The sequence below is a fragment of the Sorex fumeus genome, unplaced genomic scaffold, assembly GCF_029834395.1.
Source record: "Sorex fumeus unplaced genomic scaffold, SorFum_2.1 ptg000048l, whole genome shotgun sequence".
NCBI classification, from domain to species: Eukaryota; Metazoa; Chordata; class Mammalia; order Eulipotyphla; family Soricidae; genus Sorex; species Sorex fumeus.
In genome coordinates this window covers 2,858,149-2,875,315 of record NW_026606105.1, presented here as the reverse complement: position 1 = coordinate 2,875,315, position 17,167 = coordinate 2,858,149, and the positions used below count along the sequence as shown (strand labels likewise).

The following is a 17,167-nucleotide window of genomic DNA, read 5'->3' as shown; positions in this document are numbered from 1 at the left end:
TTGATTCATTCCAATTCCTAACATCCCATGTGGATACTTACACTTGAATAGATGTGGCTCAGTGCCAGCAGTTTCTATATTCATCGTCTATGCACTAACATCCAACTACCATGAAGAAGAAATTGAGAAATTCTACATGGAGCAGGAGAAGTTGGATAAAGAAGACCACACCTTCTACAGGATCATTGTTGGTGATTTTAATGCCAAGATAGGACTGAGAAAATCAGCTAAAAACTCCACATCGGGACCCATGGCCTAGAATGGAACGAACAGGGTGAGAGACTGTCTGAGTTCATCATGTAGACCAAAACCTTGTATGGTAACTTACAGTTCCCAAAGACTGAATCTAAATGTTGGACATGGGAGTCTCCCGGTGGACAGTTCTACAATAAAATTGACCAAATAATATTCAATCGATGGTGTTGCCTGACCGATGTCTCTGTTGTCCCAAAATTCCAAACGGAATTGGACCACAATCTCCTCCATGCAATTTTCTACTTTACAGAGCGGGGAGAAAGGGCTGCAAAGTTTAAGAGGAGAACTCCCAGAATGACCACCGACCATGAGCTCTTTGGCACTATTGTGGCAACATGGGAAGATACCATCATTATGACAAGGAATACGATCAACTGCTTCAGCACCTCCATGATTGTGTGAGGAACTTTGAGAGAAACTCACAAAAGACGCCTGTCTTCGGAAACTCTCAAGCTCATTCAGCAAATGTGGCGTGGTGTGAGCCTCAGTCAACCACAAGCTAATGTCTGAGTTTGCAAAGCTGTGCAGAGAAGCAATAAAGGAAGACCTAAAAGAGAGAAGAACAGCAGTGCTGGCCAATGTGGCAGAAGCTGGGAAAAGTATTCGCAATGCCCGCCTGTCGCTCGCCAACTTCAAGACCAAGGTGACTGCCCTCTGATGTCCTGATGGATCTATCACATTTTCCAGAATGGCAGTGGAGAAGATTGTCCATGACTTCTACTCTGATCTCTTCGATAGCCATGTCCACCTGCCCACATACCAAATTCCGCAGGATGAATATGTTATTCCAAAGGCTCTCCCTTCCAAAAACTGACACACCAATTCATTGGTAAAGAAGCGAACAGCACCAGGCCCACACAAGCTCAGAACCTAACACCTGAAAAATCTGCCATCAGCACTTGTCAATACAATGACTTAGCTCTTCACACACTAGAACTTGATGCAAGGTTCAGTCCCAGTGGAAAACCAGCAGGACCATTCTACTGTACAAGAAGAGAGACACCCACGACATTGGCAAATATCGCCTGATATGCCTGTTGTCTGTCAACTACAAGTTGTTCACTCGATCATATGATCATCTGATCTTTGATAAAGGTGCAAGAAATGTGAAGTAGAGTAAGGAAAGCCTCTTTAACAAAGTGTGCTGGCATCACTGGACGGCTACATGCAAAAAAATGGGCTCAGAACTCTGCTAACATCATGTACAATGGTAAGATCAAAATGGATTAAAGACCTCAACATCAGACCAGAAACCATAAGGTACATTGAAGACAAAGTTGGCAAAACTCTCCGTGACATTGAGGCTAATGGTATTTTCAAAGATGCCCCGCCACTGGCCGAGCAAGTGAAAACAGAGATAGATAAATGGGACTATCTTAAACTAAGAAGCTTCTGCACCTCCAAAGAAACAGTGCCCAAAATACAAAGACAGTCTAGAGAATGGGAAAGAATATTCTCCGAATACACATCTGACAAGGGGTTGATATCAAGGATATACAAAATACTGGTTGAAGTCCACAAGAAGAAAACATCCAACCCCATCAAAAAATGGGGCAAGGAAATGAACAGAAACTTTCTCAAAGAAGAAATCCGAATGGCAAAAAAGCACATGAGAAAATGCTCTACATCATTAATCATCAGGGAGATGCAGATCAAAACCACAATGAGATACCATCTCACACCTCAGAGACTGGCCCACATTCAAAAGAACAAAAGCAACCGTTGCTGGCGCGGATGTGCAAAAAAGGGACACTCCGTCACTGTTGGTGGGAATGCCAACTGGTTCAGTCCTTTTGGAAACCAGTATGGACGTTCCTCAAAAAATTAGAAATTGAGCTCCCATTTGACCCAGCGATACCATTCCTGGGAATATATCCCAGAGAGGCAAAAATGTGTAGTCGAAGTGACATCTGCACTTGTTTGTTCATTGCAGCACTCTTTACAATAGCCAGAAACTGGAAGAAACCTGAATGCCCAAGAACAGATGACTGGTTAAAGAAACTTTGGTACATCTACACAATGGAGTACTATGTAGCTGTTAGAAAAGATGAAGTCATGAAATTTACATACAAGTGGTACAATATGGAAAGTATCATGCTAAGCGAAATGAGTCAGAAAGAGAGGGATAGACTTAGAAAGATTGCATTCATCTGGGGGATATAAAATAACAAAATATGAGATTAATACACAAGAATAGCTGAGATCAGCACCAGGAGGATTACTCCATAGCTTAGAGGCCAGCCGGGTATATTAGGGGAAAGGACAGTTCAGATAGAGAAGGGAGCACCAAATGGAGGGTGTTTGGAAGATCCTCCCCCTCCCAGGAGGGGAGATGCAGGTTGAAAGTAGACCGGACTGAACATGTTTGCCACTCAATGCCTCTTTTGCTGACCACAACACCCAAAAGGAGAGAGAGAACAAAAGGGAATGCCCTGCCACAGAGGCAGGGGGATATGGAGGAATGGGGTGGGGGGGATATTATCCATGGTGGTGGAAAATGGGCACTGGTGGAGGGATGGGTATTTGATAATGGTATGTCCGAAATCCAAGAACAAAAATTTGTAAATCTACAACTCTACCTCATGGTGTCTCACTAATAAAAAATAAATTTAAAAAAAAACATATAAAAAAGAAGAATCATTCCTGACTCTGTACTTTGGGAGCCAGGGCATAATATGGGGTGCTGAGGACCAAACCCAGGTCAGGCACATGCAAAGCAAGCACCCTACCCACTGTACTATCCCTCTGTCCTCTCAATTTCTTAATTTTTATGAGAAGTGCTCATACTGTTTTCCAAACTGATTGACCTAGTTGACATTCTCTCCAGCAGTGGATGAGGGTTCCTTTTCTTCTTTCCCTGAGAAGTGGTCATCTAGGCCTTGCTGTTCCATTCATAGAACTGGTAGATTAAAAATAGCATGATTACAAGTCTGGGAATCATAAGTTACTATTAGCTGCAACTTAGAATCAATTATTATATTAAACTTAGTGGAGTTGGCCTTTCCCTCAGAGTATGAAGCAGCATGACTTTTCAATGTAATTCTTGGGTAGTAACTGCTTCCAGTACGAGACTGTTTGATCTATACGGAATATTTGTTCAGTGCTGCGACCTTCTTTGATGATATCAGCTAAATTTCTGAATACCATGATGCATGCATTTCCCTCTGCATTCTATGGTTTTGTTCCTTTTACCCCATGAGCTAACTTACGCTTCAAACTTCTCCTGCTTGCCAACCTCTCTCAGCCTTCATGTAATTGAAGAGAGATAGACTAGTTCCTAGATTAGACTTTGGCAAAAGTGAATATTTTAGCTGTTATAATATTTTATCTATATAACTAAAAAATTTCTCCATATCACCAATACATCTATTTTATTTCTCTTTGTTATTAATGGAGATTCCCTAATAGTTTCTTCAAAAATTTTACCTTGTAGTTACAGATTGGCAAACTTTGCCATAAGAACAGCTTTGAGATTATGTCATTTTTTGAAATGCTTTTTTTTTACAAAATTAATGTTTTTTTAGTTTGAATAGAGAGTGAGAGAAAGGGAACTCCTTCTTTCACGTGAACATTTAGAAGTCACTGTATGATTTTTAACTGGTCTTACGCCAGTATTTATCTATATAAAAAGTATCAGAAGTGTGGTAGAATAAGATGGGATGGGGTAAAGATGGAAAATCTGGGTCACAGTAGAATTTATTAAGATCATGTCTTACATGTGTACATGGTGCCTGGAATACTAGTTCTTTGCTTGAAAAATAAAGTTAGACTCAGTGTATATTGCAAACATTAAAGTAGCCACAGACCCAGGTGATAGCGCAAAGTGTGAGATTGCATTCCTCACACAAAAATTATCCAAGTTCAAGTGCCAACATGCATGGATACCTAAACACAATCTGGTATTGCACTGGTGGTCCCCAGAATGTCGAACTCAAGGAGTTGGATTTCTGTTGGGCCAACCAATGTCCCATCAGGCCCATATTGCTGGATAGAATATTGCCAGGAGTAACCCAAAGCATCACCAAACACTGTTTAGGATACATTCCCCCAGAGTGGAGTGAAAACAACACACAGCCTCATATTAATAAAACACCTAAAAGAAAAGTCAGGTAAAACCTGTTCATCATTGGCTTTGGCAGTGCTTTCTTGTATGTGATCTCCAAAGCATTGGCAACAAAAGCCAAAAAGAGGCAATAGGACAATATCAAACTCAAATATTCTACATCTCAGTTAATAATCGAGACAGTAAAGAATCTGGGCAGAACGATAGTACAGCGAGTAGGGCATTGCCTTGCACACAGCCAACCTGAGTTCGAATCTCAGCATCCCATATCGTACCCAGAGCACCACCAAGAGTAATTCCTGAGTGCAAAGCCAGGAGTAACCTCTGTACATCAACAGGTATGATCCAAAAAGCCAAAAAAAAAAAAAAACCCGACAGTAAAGAAACTGTCTTTGGAATAATGGAAAGTATTTATAATTCATATGTCTGCTGACATATCCACACTACTTCCACTACCCAGCCGTCGCCACACTTCAGGACGCTTTCCGGACCCGCGTGGCAGCTCCGGCCGAGACTCACGCACGACTGAAGACCCACAGAACAAGATAAGCGGAACTCTCTGAGACCTTGGACTCCAGGCTCGGCGGACCCAGGGACAGAGCTTCTCTGCTTGCTCCCACCAACCACAGGTGACAAAGGGATTCTAATCAGGAGCCCCACCCTACCCTGCCCTGTCTGCTTCCATCAACCACCCAGGGATCGAATTACGCACAGGAGACCCACCCTACCCAGATAAATACCCCACTGGCAGACTTTCACTACGGACACTACTTCCACTACCCAGCCGCCGCCACAATCCAAGAGGTTTCCGGAACCGTGCAGCCGCTTTGCGGCTGCGCAACACATCATAAGACACTAAATAACCATCATCCGGAATTGTCGTACCGTATTTGATAGGGTTCAAATATGGTAACACCTACAAGGGTGATTAGAGGTCGACCCAAATGCCTCTATCCCTCTCGGAAAGACTGGCAAGCTACCGAGAGTATTCCGCCCGCACGGAAGAGCCTGGCAAGCTATCCGCTGTGTATTCGATATGCCAAAACCAGTAACTACAACTGGTCTCATTCACCTGACCCTGAAGGCTTCACCGACATGGCAGCTCTGAGAAGGATGAGAAAGGAGAGGCCGACAAAATCTCAAGGCTGACCTAGGCTGCCACAACGAAGGAAGACAAAAATGATCGTCTGTACTTTCAATGCATGTACACTAGCATCAGATGCATCCATCAAGGACCTGATGGTACAAGCGCGAATGATCAAGTACGACATCATTGGTCTGACCGAGACAAGAAGGCACGAATCTCAACATGCCGTTTTCGACACTGGAGAAGAATTGTTCCTCGGAACATGCGATAAAAGACGTGTTGGAGGTGTCGGTGTCCTTGTCAACACAACCTTGGCCAAGAGCATTGATTCATTCAAATTTCTAACAACCCGAATCGGACGTTTACATTTGAATAGATGTGGCTCACTGCCTGCAGTTTCTATCTTCGGTGTCTACGCACCAACATCTCATTATGATGAAAGAGAAATCGAGAAGTTCTACATGGAGCTGGAGAAATTCTATAAAGAAGACCACACCTTCTACAAGATCATTGTGGGTGATTTTAATGCCAAGATAGGACCGAGAAGATCAGCTGAAGAACTTCACATCGGGACCCATGGCCTAGAATGGAACGAACAGGGTGAGAGACTGTCTGAGTTCATCATGTCGACCAAGACCATCCATGGTAACTCACAGTTCCAGAAGGCATAATCTAAACGATGGACATGGGAGTCTCCCGGTGGACGATTCCACAACGAAATAGACCACATCATATTCAATCGACGGTTTTGCCTGACTGATGTCGCTGTTGTCCCAAAATTTAAAACGGGATCGGACCACCGTCTCCTTCGTGCAAAATTCTACTTCACAGAGCGGGGAGAAAGGGCTGCAAAGTTCAAAAAGAGAACTCCCAGAATGACCACCAACTGGGAACTCTTTGGCACTATTGCAGCAACGTGGGAAGATGCCATTGTTGACAACATTGATGAGGAATACGATCGACTGGTTCAGCACCTCCATGAATGTGCGAGGAACGCCAAGAGAGAGATAGTCACAAAAAATCACCTATCTTCGAAAACTCTTGAGCTAATTCGCCAGCGTGGTTTGGCGCATGCCTCAGGCAACCGCAAGCTAACGTCCGAGCTTGCAAAGCAGTGCAGAGATGCGATCAAGGAAGACCTCAAAGAGAGAAGAGCAGAAGTACTGGTAGATGCAGCAGAAGCCGGGAAAAGTATTCATAACGCCCGCCTGCCCTTCGCCAACTACAAGACCAAGATGACTGCCCTCCGACGTCCTGATGGATCCATCACATCCTCCAGAACAGCAATGGAGAAGATTATCCATGACTTCTACTCAAATCTCTTTGATAGCCATGTACACTTGCCGACATAACAAATTCCACAGGATGGATATGTCGTTCCCAAGTTCTCCCTTCCGAAATCCGACACGCCATTTCGTTGGTAAAGAAACAAACAGCACCCAGCCAAGACAAGGTCAGACCTGAACACCTGAAGAAACTGCCGTCAGTACTCATCAATACACTGGCTCGGCTCTTCACTCGCTACCTGTCTGAATGCAAGGTTCCGTCCCAATGGAAAACCAGCAGGACCGTACTACTGTTCAAGAATTCATAACATTGGCAACTATCGCCCGATCTGCCTATTGTCTGTCATCTACAAGTTGTTCACTCGAGTCATCCTAAATAGGATTGGCAGAACACTAGATGAAAGACAACCATGCGAGCAAGCAGGGTTCTGCAAAGGATTCAGCACCATCGACCATATCCACACAATAACCAAGCTCATTGAGGTTTCTCGGGAGTTCAAGATGCTGCTCTGTTTAACGTTCATTGATTTAAAGAAGGCCTTTGATTCTGTTGAGACGGAAGCGGTCATTGAAGCCCTAGCCAATCAGGGCATTCAAGCCCAATACATCAGGATCCTCCATGAGCTGTATTGCGGATTCACTACCAGAATCTCACCATTCTACAAAGAAGTGATCGTTGATGTCAAAGAGTGGGGTGCAGCAGGGTGATACCGTTTCACCGAAACTCTTCAGTGCCACCCTCGAGAACATCATGCAACGACTAGAATGGGCAGAAATGGGAGTGAAGATAGATGGTCGGCAACTACACCACCTCCGCTTTGCTGATGACATTGTTTTAATAACACCAAACATCAGCCAAGTGGCACAAATGCTGGCCGACTTTGACCGTGAGTGTGGAAAGGTAGGACTACAGCTGAATCTTACGAAGACAATGTTTATGAGAAACAGCCTCATTCCTGATGCCCCATTTGCTCTCAATGGAACGACCATCTCCGAATGCAACAGCTATGTGTACCTAGGTCGAGAGGTCAACATGACAAATGACCTGGCACCCGAGCTGCGCAGGAGGAAGAGAGCGGCTTGGAATGCCTTCAAGAACGTCGAAGAAATAGCTAAGAGGATGAAGAACCTCCGCCTCCGGGCACATCTCTTTGATTCCACTGTTCTTCCTGCATTAACATATGCCTCAGAGACCTGGGCCCTATGCAAACAAGATGAGAACGCCAGTCAGGTCTCCCAAAGAAGAATAGAAAGAGCTATGCTTGGAATATCACGTTTCACTCAAATGAGAGAACGAATCCAGAGTTCTGACATCCGTGGACGATCAAGAATCAGGGACGCTGTCTCATTTGCCAAGGTGTCAAAAATCAGATGGGCTGGTCACGTAATGAGATTTAAAGACGACCGCTGGACTAGAGCTGTTACCAATTGGATTCCACGGGATGTCAAAAGACCGCGTGGCCGCCCACCTACTAGATGGTCAGACTTCTTCCTCAAGATCATGAATGATCGGTTTGAGGCCCTTCATGTTCCCGGAGCGAACAGATGCCATTGGGCTACACTAGCACGCGACAGGGACAAATGGAGACGTTACTGGCACCCGCTCGAGCAAATCGATGACTAACGGGAAGTTAAGTGATTAAGTGATGTCTGCTGACATTAGAATTGAGGCAGTGTAAATATAAACAAATTCACATTATAAGATTATTTAAGTAAGAAATTAACGTTCTGAGTCGATATTTTGTTAACGAAGGTACAAATTGTCAACAGGCATCTAAAATCAAATCACAAAGAAGTATATAAATTTATACCTATTAGGATGTCAGATGGCAAAGAAAAATAGGAAAGTTTTTCCTAGAGATTGAAGATAAGGAAGTCTATGAACTGTTAGTGGGAATATAAATTAGTAGTACCACTAAAAAAATATGGACAGTTCTCTAAAATACATGAAATACATATAGATCTCTCTACACACCAATATGTAGACACACCAATAAAAGAAAAACTGGCCTACACAGCTATACCTCTGCTCCCATGAATATTTCATATTTGCAAAATTTAGTCAAGATACAGGAGAAAGCAAATTGTCTGAAAATACATTGAGTGGTGGCATACATGTTTAAGTGCATGTGTAATGCAAATCTTTTCTCATAGAATTTTGAGGGCATATAGAACAGTTTGATTTTGTAAAATGAAAATATAAAAAATTGTGATATAAATAAATATAAACACGTTGTAATGCTATAATGTGTTGTTATAATTGCGTCTCTCAGGTTTATGACCCTTGAGATATTTGCAAATCAGTTGGATAGAGTATGATGCCAAGAAGTGACCTCACTTTTGGCTAGAATATTCCTCCAAGGAAAAGACCGATGAAATTTTTACTTTTCTCTAGAGAGAGGATTCAGGGATCTCTTTCTTTTATCTAATAAATAAGGCAGATAAATATTAGCAAATGTAAACTTTACCTTTAATGGTGCAATTTAGAACTCCTGAATCTGTTGAACACCATCAGCAATGATAACTGCTCTGGACCTAAGATCAAAATCCTCTGAATTGGTATCTTAGTGCTCATTTTTGCCACTCATTTTTGAAGGGGCTTATCATTATAAAAAAAGATTTCTCAGAAAAGCCCACTATTGATGATTTCTGATATAGCAGAGACTAATTTGTACTCAGTTGATTTTCAACTCAGAGAATTGAGGCAGAACAAGGTGGTAGCAGAAATTAGCATGGCTCCTCTGTGGAGAGGAAGGACATTCCAGGGTGAACTATCCTGAGTTCCCCACTCCTGACTCAAGAGAATCTGACAGATAAATGGAATTCATCCTCAATCCAGATCTAGAAGCTTCTTCCTGCTGAGCTGTGGCAAGAATTTCAGATCCCTTGAGTGTCTTGTCCTCTCTACAGTGTGATGGAGTGATGATGGTCATCTAAATTATAGCAATTCTATTGTTTGACAAAGAATATGACAGTAGGAGAGGTTGCCCATGTAGGCATTGCTTCTAAATAAGGGCATTGATGGGGCAAAATGGATGGGAAAGAACTTTTCTTCTTAACACAGATGAAGATATTGATAGATTAACCTGTTACTGGAAAAGAACAATCTCATAACGATACCAGAAAATCTTTTTCTTGCTGATCAGTGAAAAGGTAAGTCTACCAGAGTAACTATTATTGAAACTTCATAAGCTATCATAAACTCTTGATTATAATTAAGCACATAAGTTACTGTATTATGCAAGTAGTCATTCTATCACAAAATACACTATAGTGAGGGTTATCACTATTAACTGAAGAATGAATGAACAGCATACAAAGTTTCCCAGTTCCTTTGCAGGACTACCTAGCCAGAAAATTGCCCATGCTGGCAACAAATTAATGTTTTCTATTTTATTTTCTGCTAATATTTTACTGACCCCATTGGGAAGAGGAAATTTCTTTTAGGTTATCTTAAAATTGTATTCACTATTACAGTATTCCGTCATTTACAAGATCTTATCTATTATCACTACAATTATTTTATAGTACTTCAATTGAAATAAAAATTACAGAAATGGAAATATAAAATTGTTTATTGTTTCAAACACTAAAATATGGTCCCTAAAACATCAATCTGTGAATACCTTTAGACATGCTCTATTGTAGATAGAGGTGCAGTTCTTAATGTTACTAACTTAATGCTCATTTATATTAAGCCTTCCAAATATAATCATGATCATAGAAAGAGAACGTTATAAAAGTCTCTCAGATTTGGTTCAGACAGATTACAATGAACCCTTCGTTCAAAATTGATGTCTCATTTAAGCTGATATCTAGAGAAAATTCGAAATGTTGATCTGCGTGTCTAAAAAATTTTGTGGCACCACTGTCCTCCCATTGTTCATCGGTTTGCTCGAGCGGGCCCAGTCACGTCTCCATCTTGAGATTTGTTATTACTGTGTTTGGCATATTGAATATATCCCGGGTACCTTGCCAGGCTTTGCCCTGCAGGTGAGACACTCTCAGTAGCTTGTCGGGCTCTCTGACAGGGGTGGAGGAATCAAACTCTGCTCGGCCGGGCTGGCTGCGCACAAGGCAAACGCCCTACCACTGTGCTATAGCTCCAGTCCCCTAAAAAATTCGCTTTAGTAACCTAAAAATGTAATTTCCTTTAATTTTTTTAATTAACATTTTCTATGAAACCTGTATATATTTATCATCTCAAAAGAGGTATAAGACACTAGTTCCCTCATATGTTGCCATTTTATGTCGATTTAAAGCTGTACTTATCTTCAAGAGTAGTCAAGGGTACCCTGTAGAATCACTGTATCTAGATTACAGAAACTACTCATAAAATTTTCTGTAAAGCAACTTTGACATGTTTAACTGTAATGATGGAGCAAAAATCATCTCTTGATCAATAGATAGAAGCTTATGATAGAAAGCATACATAAAATCTACTCGCGTAGGAAGAGATTAGCGAGAAACTCAAACTAATAATTTTTGTATCTCAATTTTTGACCCTTGAAAACATTTTTGTGTGGATAGAGGGCAATACCTATAGATAACCAGGCATATATGCAAATATTCAACACTGTACTGTAGCACTGTACTCCCGACCTCCCGTTGTTCATCAGTTTGCTCAAGAAGGCACCAGTAACGTCTCCATCGTGAGACTTGTTACTGTTTTGGGCATATCGAATATGCCAGGGGAAGCTTGTCAGGCTCTGCCGTGTGGACGGGGTACTCTTGGTAGCTTGCCAAGCTTTCCGAGAGGAATGGAGGAATTGATCCCAGGTTGGCTGCGTGCAAGGCAAACGCCCTACCGACTGTGCTATTGCTCCAGCCCATGCAAATATGTGTACATATGAAATATACATTATAACTTGCTTACATTTAGCTGACAATACCTCTCATCTAGAATTATACTATAGTAGAAGGAGACATAGGCGTGTACATGAAATATTACTCCTGAAACTTTGAAATTAAAGGAGTCATCTCAATTAAGAGGCACCACAGAATCATGTACCATTTCATGTTTGATTTATCTTGAATATTGAACAACTCTACAGAGTGAGAACATAAATTTGCTGTTATCATCACCAAACCCTATACATTTAGTTGGTGTCTTAAAAGTCTCACCCTATGAGTCTACTTTAATTCTTCGCATACAAAAAGTCACTCTTGGTGGTGGGAACTTTTGCAAAGTGGCAGACTTGTGCATGACACAGATTATAGAAATAGTTTTATAGGGCACAGTTATCTCCAAGAGCATCAAGTAAAATACAATGTATTTTCAAAATATGTATGGCTCACTCTGTTACAACAACAACAAAAAGCAGAAAGCAGGTCGTCTTCATAGGCTGATGATCAACTCACTAAAATTCTTTGTTTTGATTTTGGATCATACTCGGCTTTGTCAGGCTTAGTCCTGCACTCAGGGTTTATTCCTGGTGGTCTCAGGGAACCATGTGGGATGCCAGGATTGAACACAGGTCAGTAGCATGCAGAGCATGTGCCTTTGGATGTGCAAAGCATGTGCCACTATATCTCTGACCCCACGATTGAATCCTTGATGATCCTTACATATTTTTCAGATTAAGATATTTCTGCTTTAGAGTTTATGCTTGCATCTATTTCTCACTCCCCATGGTTTCCCTGTCTTATCCACCATGAATTCAAACCTCAAGTGGATGCCTGAACTCACAAATAGGACTATACTAAGTATATATATATATTTTTTCTATACATGAGTAGCTTTGATAGAGTTTTATTATAATGACATAGTGAGAGTTTGACAAAAACAATACACTACAGCAATAATGATACACTATAATGAATGTTAGTCAATGTGACTCTCTTTTCACTCTAAAATCTTATTTTGCATACATTTTCAGACTGGAACTGGGTACAGAAACAAGACTTTGAATAGTTGAAACTAAACATAATGGGAAACTGCTTTAGAATAGCATATTTTTATTTTACCTTTTCTTTTATTTTTTTCTATTTCAGGAGAACTTTTTTTGCATTTTTTTTTGAATTTTTATTAAGACATCATGAATTACATCATTGTTCATAATCCATTTGCTTCAGGAATACAATAATCTAACACCCTTCCTCCAACCACATCCCAAGCTTGTCCCCTTGACAGGCATATAACAAGCTTATTTCATATTAATTTCTCCAACAAAAATTAAAGTCAAATGGAATTATCAGAAAATAAATCATAAAAGTCAATTCGTGACACTTGATTTTTTAGTGATTTCAACAAGTATAAATCAGACATTAATTCATTCTTGAAGCTGAATAAATTCCCTTAGCAAACTAGAAGTCAATTTACCTTTCCTAATAATCTTGTAGAGGGAAACTATATGCATATGGAGAGCGCCACACTCAATGCCATGTGTTGGGGACTTTGTCTTGGACTTTAGAGAAGCTTTTATAACATTCCTTACAAAACTGGATTCAAGTCTATGAATTCCATAAACTGTTGCCTGTCCAGGAAGCTCTGCATTGTTCTTTCAAACCTGAATGATAATTTAGCTGGAGAGAGTATTTTTTCCAAATTTTTAAATTTAAGAACTATGATTTATGAAGTTATTCATAGTTGAGTTTTAGACATACAATATTGGATCACCCATCCCACCACCAGTGTCGACTTTCCTCAATCAGTGTTCACAGGGTCCATCCCATATCCCACCAAGCTCCCTGTCCCCCCTCCTCACCGGCCCTCTTGACAGACACCTTTCTAAGTTTGGATGTTAAATTTGGATGTATTGATTTCATTCTCGAATGACATATTTTAATACTAATACTTTCCATAAGCTTGGAAGACAACTAAAAGTATTACATAAAACTACCCATCATTGGACTGGAGCAATAGCACAGTGGGTAGGGCATTGGCATTGCACATGGCCAACCGGGGTTCGATTCCTTTGTCCCTCTCGGAGAGACCAACAAGCTACCGAGAGAATCCCTCCCGCATGGCAGAACCTGGCATGCTCCCCGTGGCATATTTGATATTCCAAAAACAGTAACAACAATTCTGACAATGGACATGTTACTGGTACCCACTTGTGCAAGTTGATGAACAACGGGAGGACAGTGCTACAGTGCTACCTATCATCAATCTTAAGAAACTAAGACTGTACGCTGTAGAAAATGGATAGACCTTGACTGATGCAAGTCAGATCAGATATGCAGCAGCATTTTATATATTTCAAAGCGATGGTAAGAATTATATTAAATTTTTTCATTTGCTATGAATATATATATATGCTTAATGATATCTGTGAATTGGATTATTCAGACTTTCGGTCATTCCACAAGATTTGAAAGGGAATCCTATTACTTGGATGACTCAATCACTCCTGATAATTATTATCAAGGAACAAGAAATTCTTCTGGGACCACACAGTGGAATTAAAAAGAAAGCAGTGTTTGAAACCAAAGGAGAAATGTATTTTAGACTTAATTGACCTATTAAAAGATGCCTAAAAAGAAAGTTCTGAATAGTGGATATTGCCATAGCTACTTCTCCCTGATTTTATTTGAAACACTGGTAGTAAGAAGTGCAGGTAAATCTTTTAGATTCAAACAGTAATTTTCAAACACTTCTTACCTGTGGATTGGATAAAACAGAATAATTCCTTGTTCACTATGGCAGACATGTAGAACAATGGCCATTAATGTTCTTTGTATTCATTTATTTTCTTCTTTGTATTCATATTAATGATAGCATAAACTATAGCTATCCGAACCTTAACAATAAGCTCTAACTTGATATAAATGTGAAAAACCAATGAAACATTAATTTAAAAGAATATATTCAGAGTTTTTATCTTTACTATGAAGGATATAAATTAAAGCAAAGAAAATCTGAGTCAATATATTAGTGTAAATTAAAGTTATAATATTGTACTAAATTTGAAATCACAGAGAAAGAAAACACTGCATATACAATTAAAAATTATGTTGGTATGGTTTCTGTTTAGGTAGTAATCGTGAGGATAAAAAAAGTGGATATTTTGGTTTTGGAAAAAAATGTAAAAAAATATAAAACAGTGTGATGACTTCACTTTACTCTTTATGTTTCAAGCCCTAGAATATCTGGCCAAAGAGATAGTTTATCAGGTAAGGCACTTGCATGAAACCAATTAAGTTTTAATCCCTGGCAAAATGTATATTTCCAGGAGCAATGCCAAATGTAGGCCCTCCCCAAAAGAATACCTTAAAATGTTCGCATACAGAGAAAAAGACATCATAAAACAAAGTTGAAAAACCACTTAGTGAAATGTTTACAGATTGTTTATACCTGTAATGAATATGGTAAATATGGTAAATATAATTAAGTTTTTTTTAAATGACAGCCAAAAGAAAAAGAAATAATGGGGAAAATCAGAGCTAAGCAGTATTCAGCGAGCAAGCATCTTCAGAGTTTGATTTCACATAAATAACTCTAATTCTCATTTCTCTCCAGTACTGACCATTCTGTCACATTGAGCGTTTACACTGTCATTCAGAAATGGGAGGCAACCAGTCATGGTTCCCAGATTTCATCCTGGTGGGATTCCAGCTCAGTGCAAAACTGGAAGTCTTCTTCTTCTGCATCTGTTGCCTGTTATACATGTCAAACTTGTTGGCGAATGGCATGATCTTGGCACTCATTTGGCTGGACCCCAGGCTGCACTCACCCATGTACTTCTTCCTGTCTCATCTGGCCGTCATTGACATATCCTACGCTTCCAGCAATTTGCCCAAATTGCTGGAGAACCTAATAAGACACAAGAAAACGATCTCCTTTGTCTCGTGTACTATGGAAATGGTCTTATATATGGGTTTTGCTTCTACAGAGTGCATGATCTTGGTGGTGATGTCCTATGATAGATATGTGGCTATCTGTCACCCTCTCCAATACACTGTCATCATGAGCTGGACAAAGTGCAAGGTTCTGGCTTTCATGTCCTGGTCCTCTGGTTTTTCAGTGGCCCTAGGAAATCTAGGTTTTTTTCTGAGAATTTCCTTCTGTGGGTCCCTGGAAGTAAACCACTTCTTGTGTGAAGTCCTCTCTGTCCTGAAGGTGGCATGTGGTGATACGTGGATGAATAAAATGTTTGTCTTTGCTGGTAGTGTGCTCATCTTACTTGGACCCCTTTCCTTAATGCTTGTTTCCTATATGCGAATCCTCTGGGCCATCCTGAAGATCCAGTCAAAGGAGGGTCGCAAGAAAGCTTTCTCCACCTGTTCCTCCCATCTCTGCGTGGTTGGCTTCTACTTTGGAATAGCCATGATGGTGTATGTGTTTCCAGACAATGGTCAGCATGATGAGCAGAAGAAAATCATTTTCTTGTTTTATACCCTTTTCAATCCATTTCTGAACCCTCTTGTCTATAGTCTAAGAAATGCGCAGGTGAAGGCTGCCTTCAAGAGAGTATTTCAGAAACAGAGGGCATCATAAAGTCAGGTAAATTTTCTTAGGGTTTTATCCTTGCATGATATTTGCTGGAGCAATGCAACTCAATTCTAGGAGAAGAAGAGTTTAAAATCAAGTATTATCTAAGAGAAACATCAGCGGAGTGTTCAAGAGGAAATCCCAGAATTCTTTTTCTGTTAACAACCAAATAGCTCTTATGAGAACATTGGAAACCATCTGTGAGATTTCGAGACTTTTTAGAAGCACAGCTTAAAGAACAAATATAGTTTAGAGGAAAGGGAAGATCATGGTTTGTCATCTTCCCTATGCATCACTTCCCTAGTCCACTGTGCTATGATCAAGAGAAAATTACCAACTTCCATTTATTCCGAATGACCAAAGAAAAGAAAAACCATCTGTGGAATTCCATAGGTGTCTGATCATAGAAATATATTTTGTCTTGAATAAAAGAACACTGATGGAAATGGTAGTGTAGATAACAGATTGGAACCAGTGAGGTCAAATAAGGCTGTGAACTCCAGGCTTTTACAAAAGTAAACCTATTATCTCAAAAAAAAAAAAAAAACACGGGGATAACAAGTGTTTAAAGATACGTTTTAGATTGTACCTAAATAACTGAACAAGCCTCTTTGGCAGGTCGGTTGAACGGGAGAGTGAAATGGGCCAACACAGAGGGATTTAGGGGATACTTCTTCGTACTCAGGGATATATCCAGTTAGGTGCTCAGGGGACCACGTACTTTAGGGATGAAATCTGGACCTCCTGCATGCAGAACATGGGTTCTAGCCTTTTGCACTATCTCCCTGATTCCGATCAAACCTTTTAAATGGAGACAATGCAGATATAAATACATAGATCCAAAGAAGCTGCATCCCTTGAAAAGATTGGTGACATCTCCACGTTCTCGAGTGTGCTGAATTCTAAAGCTTTACAGCACTTAGTACACTTCATGCAGACTAGGAGACACCACAGTACGCCAAGCACAAATATTGGCTAAAAATCATATGACATATGAATATTTGGGAAACATGGGCCAAGTAAATTGGCAAACTAAATGTTCA

The 17,167-nt window shown here is 40.3% G+C and overlaps 1 protein-coding gene across 1 annotated transcript; it reads left to right on the top strand.

Moving 5' to 3' along the window:
* Positions 1-15,197: 15,197 nt before the first annotated feature.
* LOC130032472 (olfactory receptor 2A5-like) lies at positions 15,198-16,130 on the top strand. The gene has a single exon (XM_056124029.1). The coding sequence runs from the start codon at positions 15,198-15,200 to the stop codon at positions 16,128-16,130; it is 933 nt and encodes a 310-aa protein (XP_055980004.1).
* Positions 16,131-17,167: the final 1,037 nt, after the last annotated feature.

Bases quoted from the DNA above. Each gene is read 5' to 3' on its own strand.
- LOC130032472 (XM_056124029.1), top strand. From the start codon at position 15,198: ATGGGAGGCAACCAGTCATGGTTCCCAGATTTCATCCTGGTGGGATTC.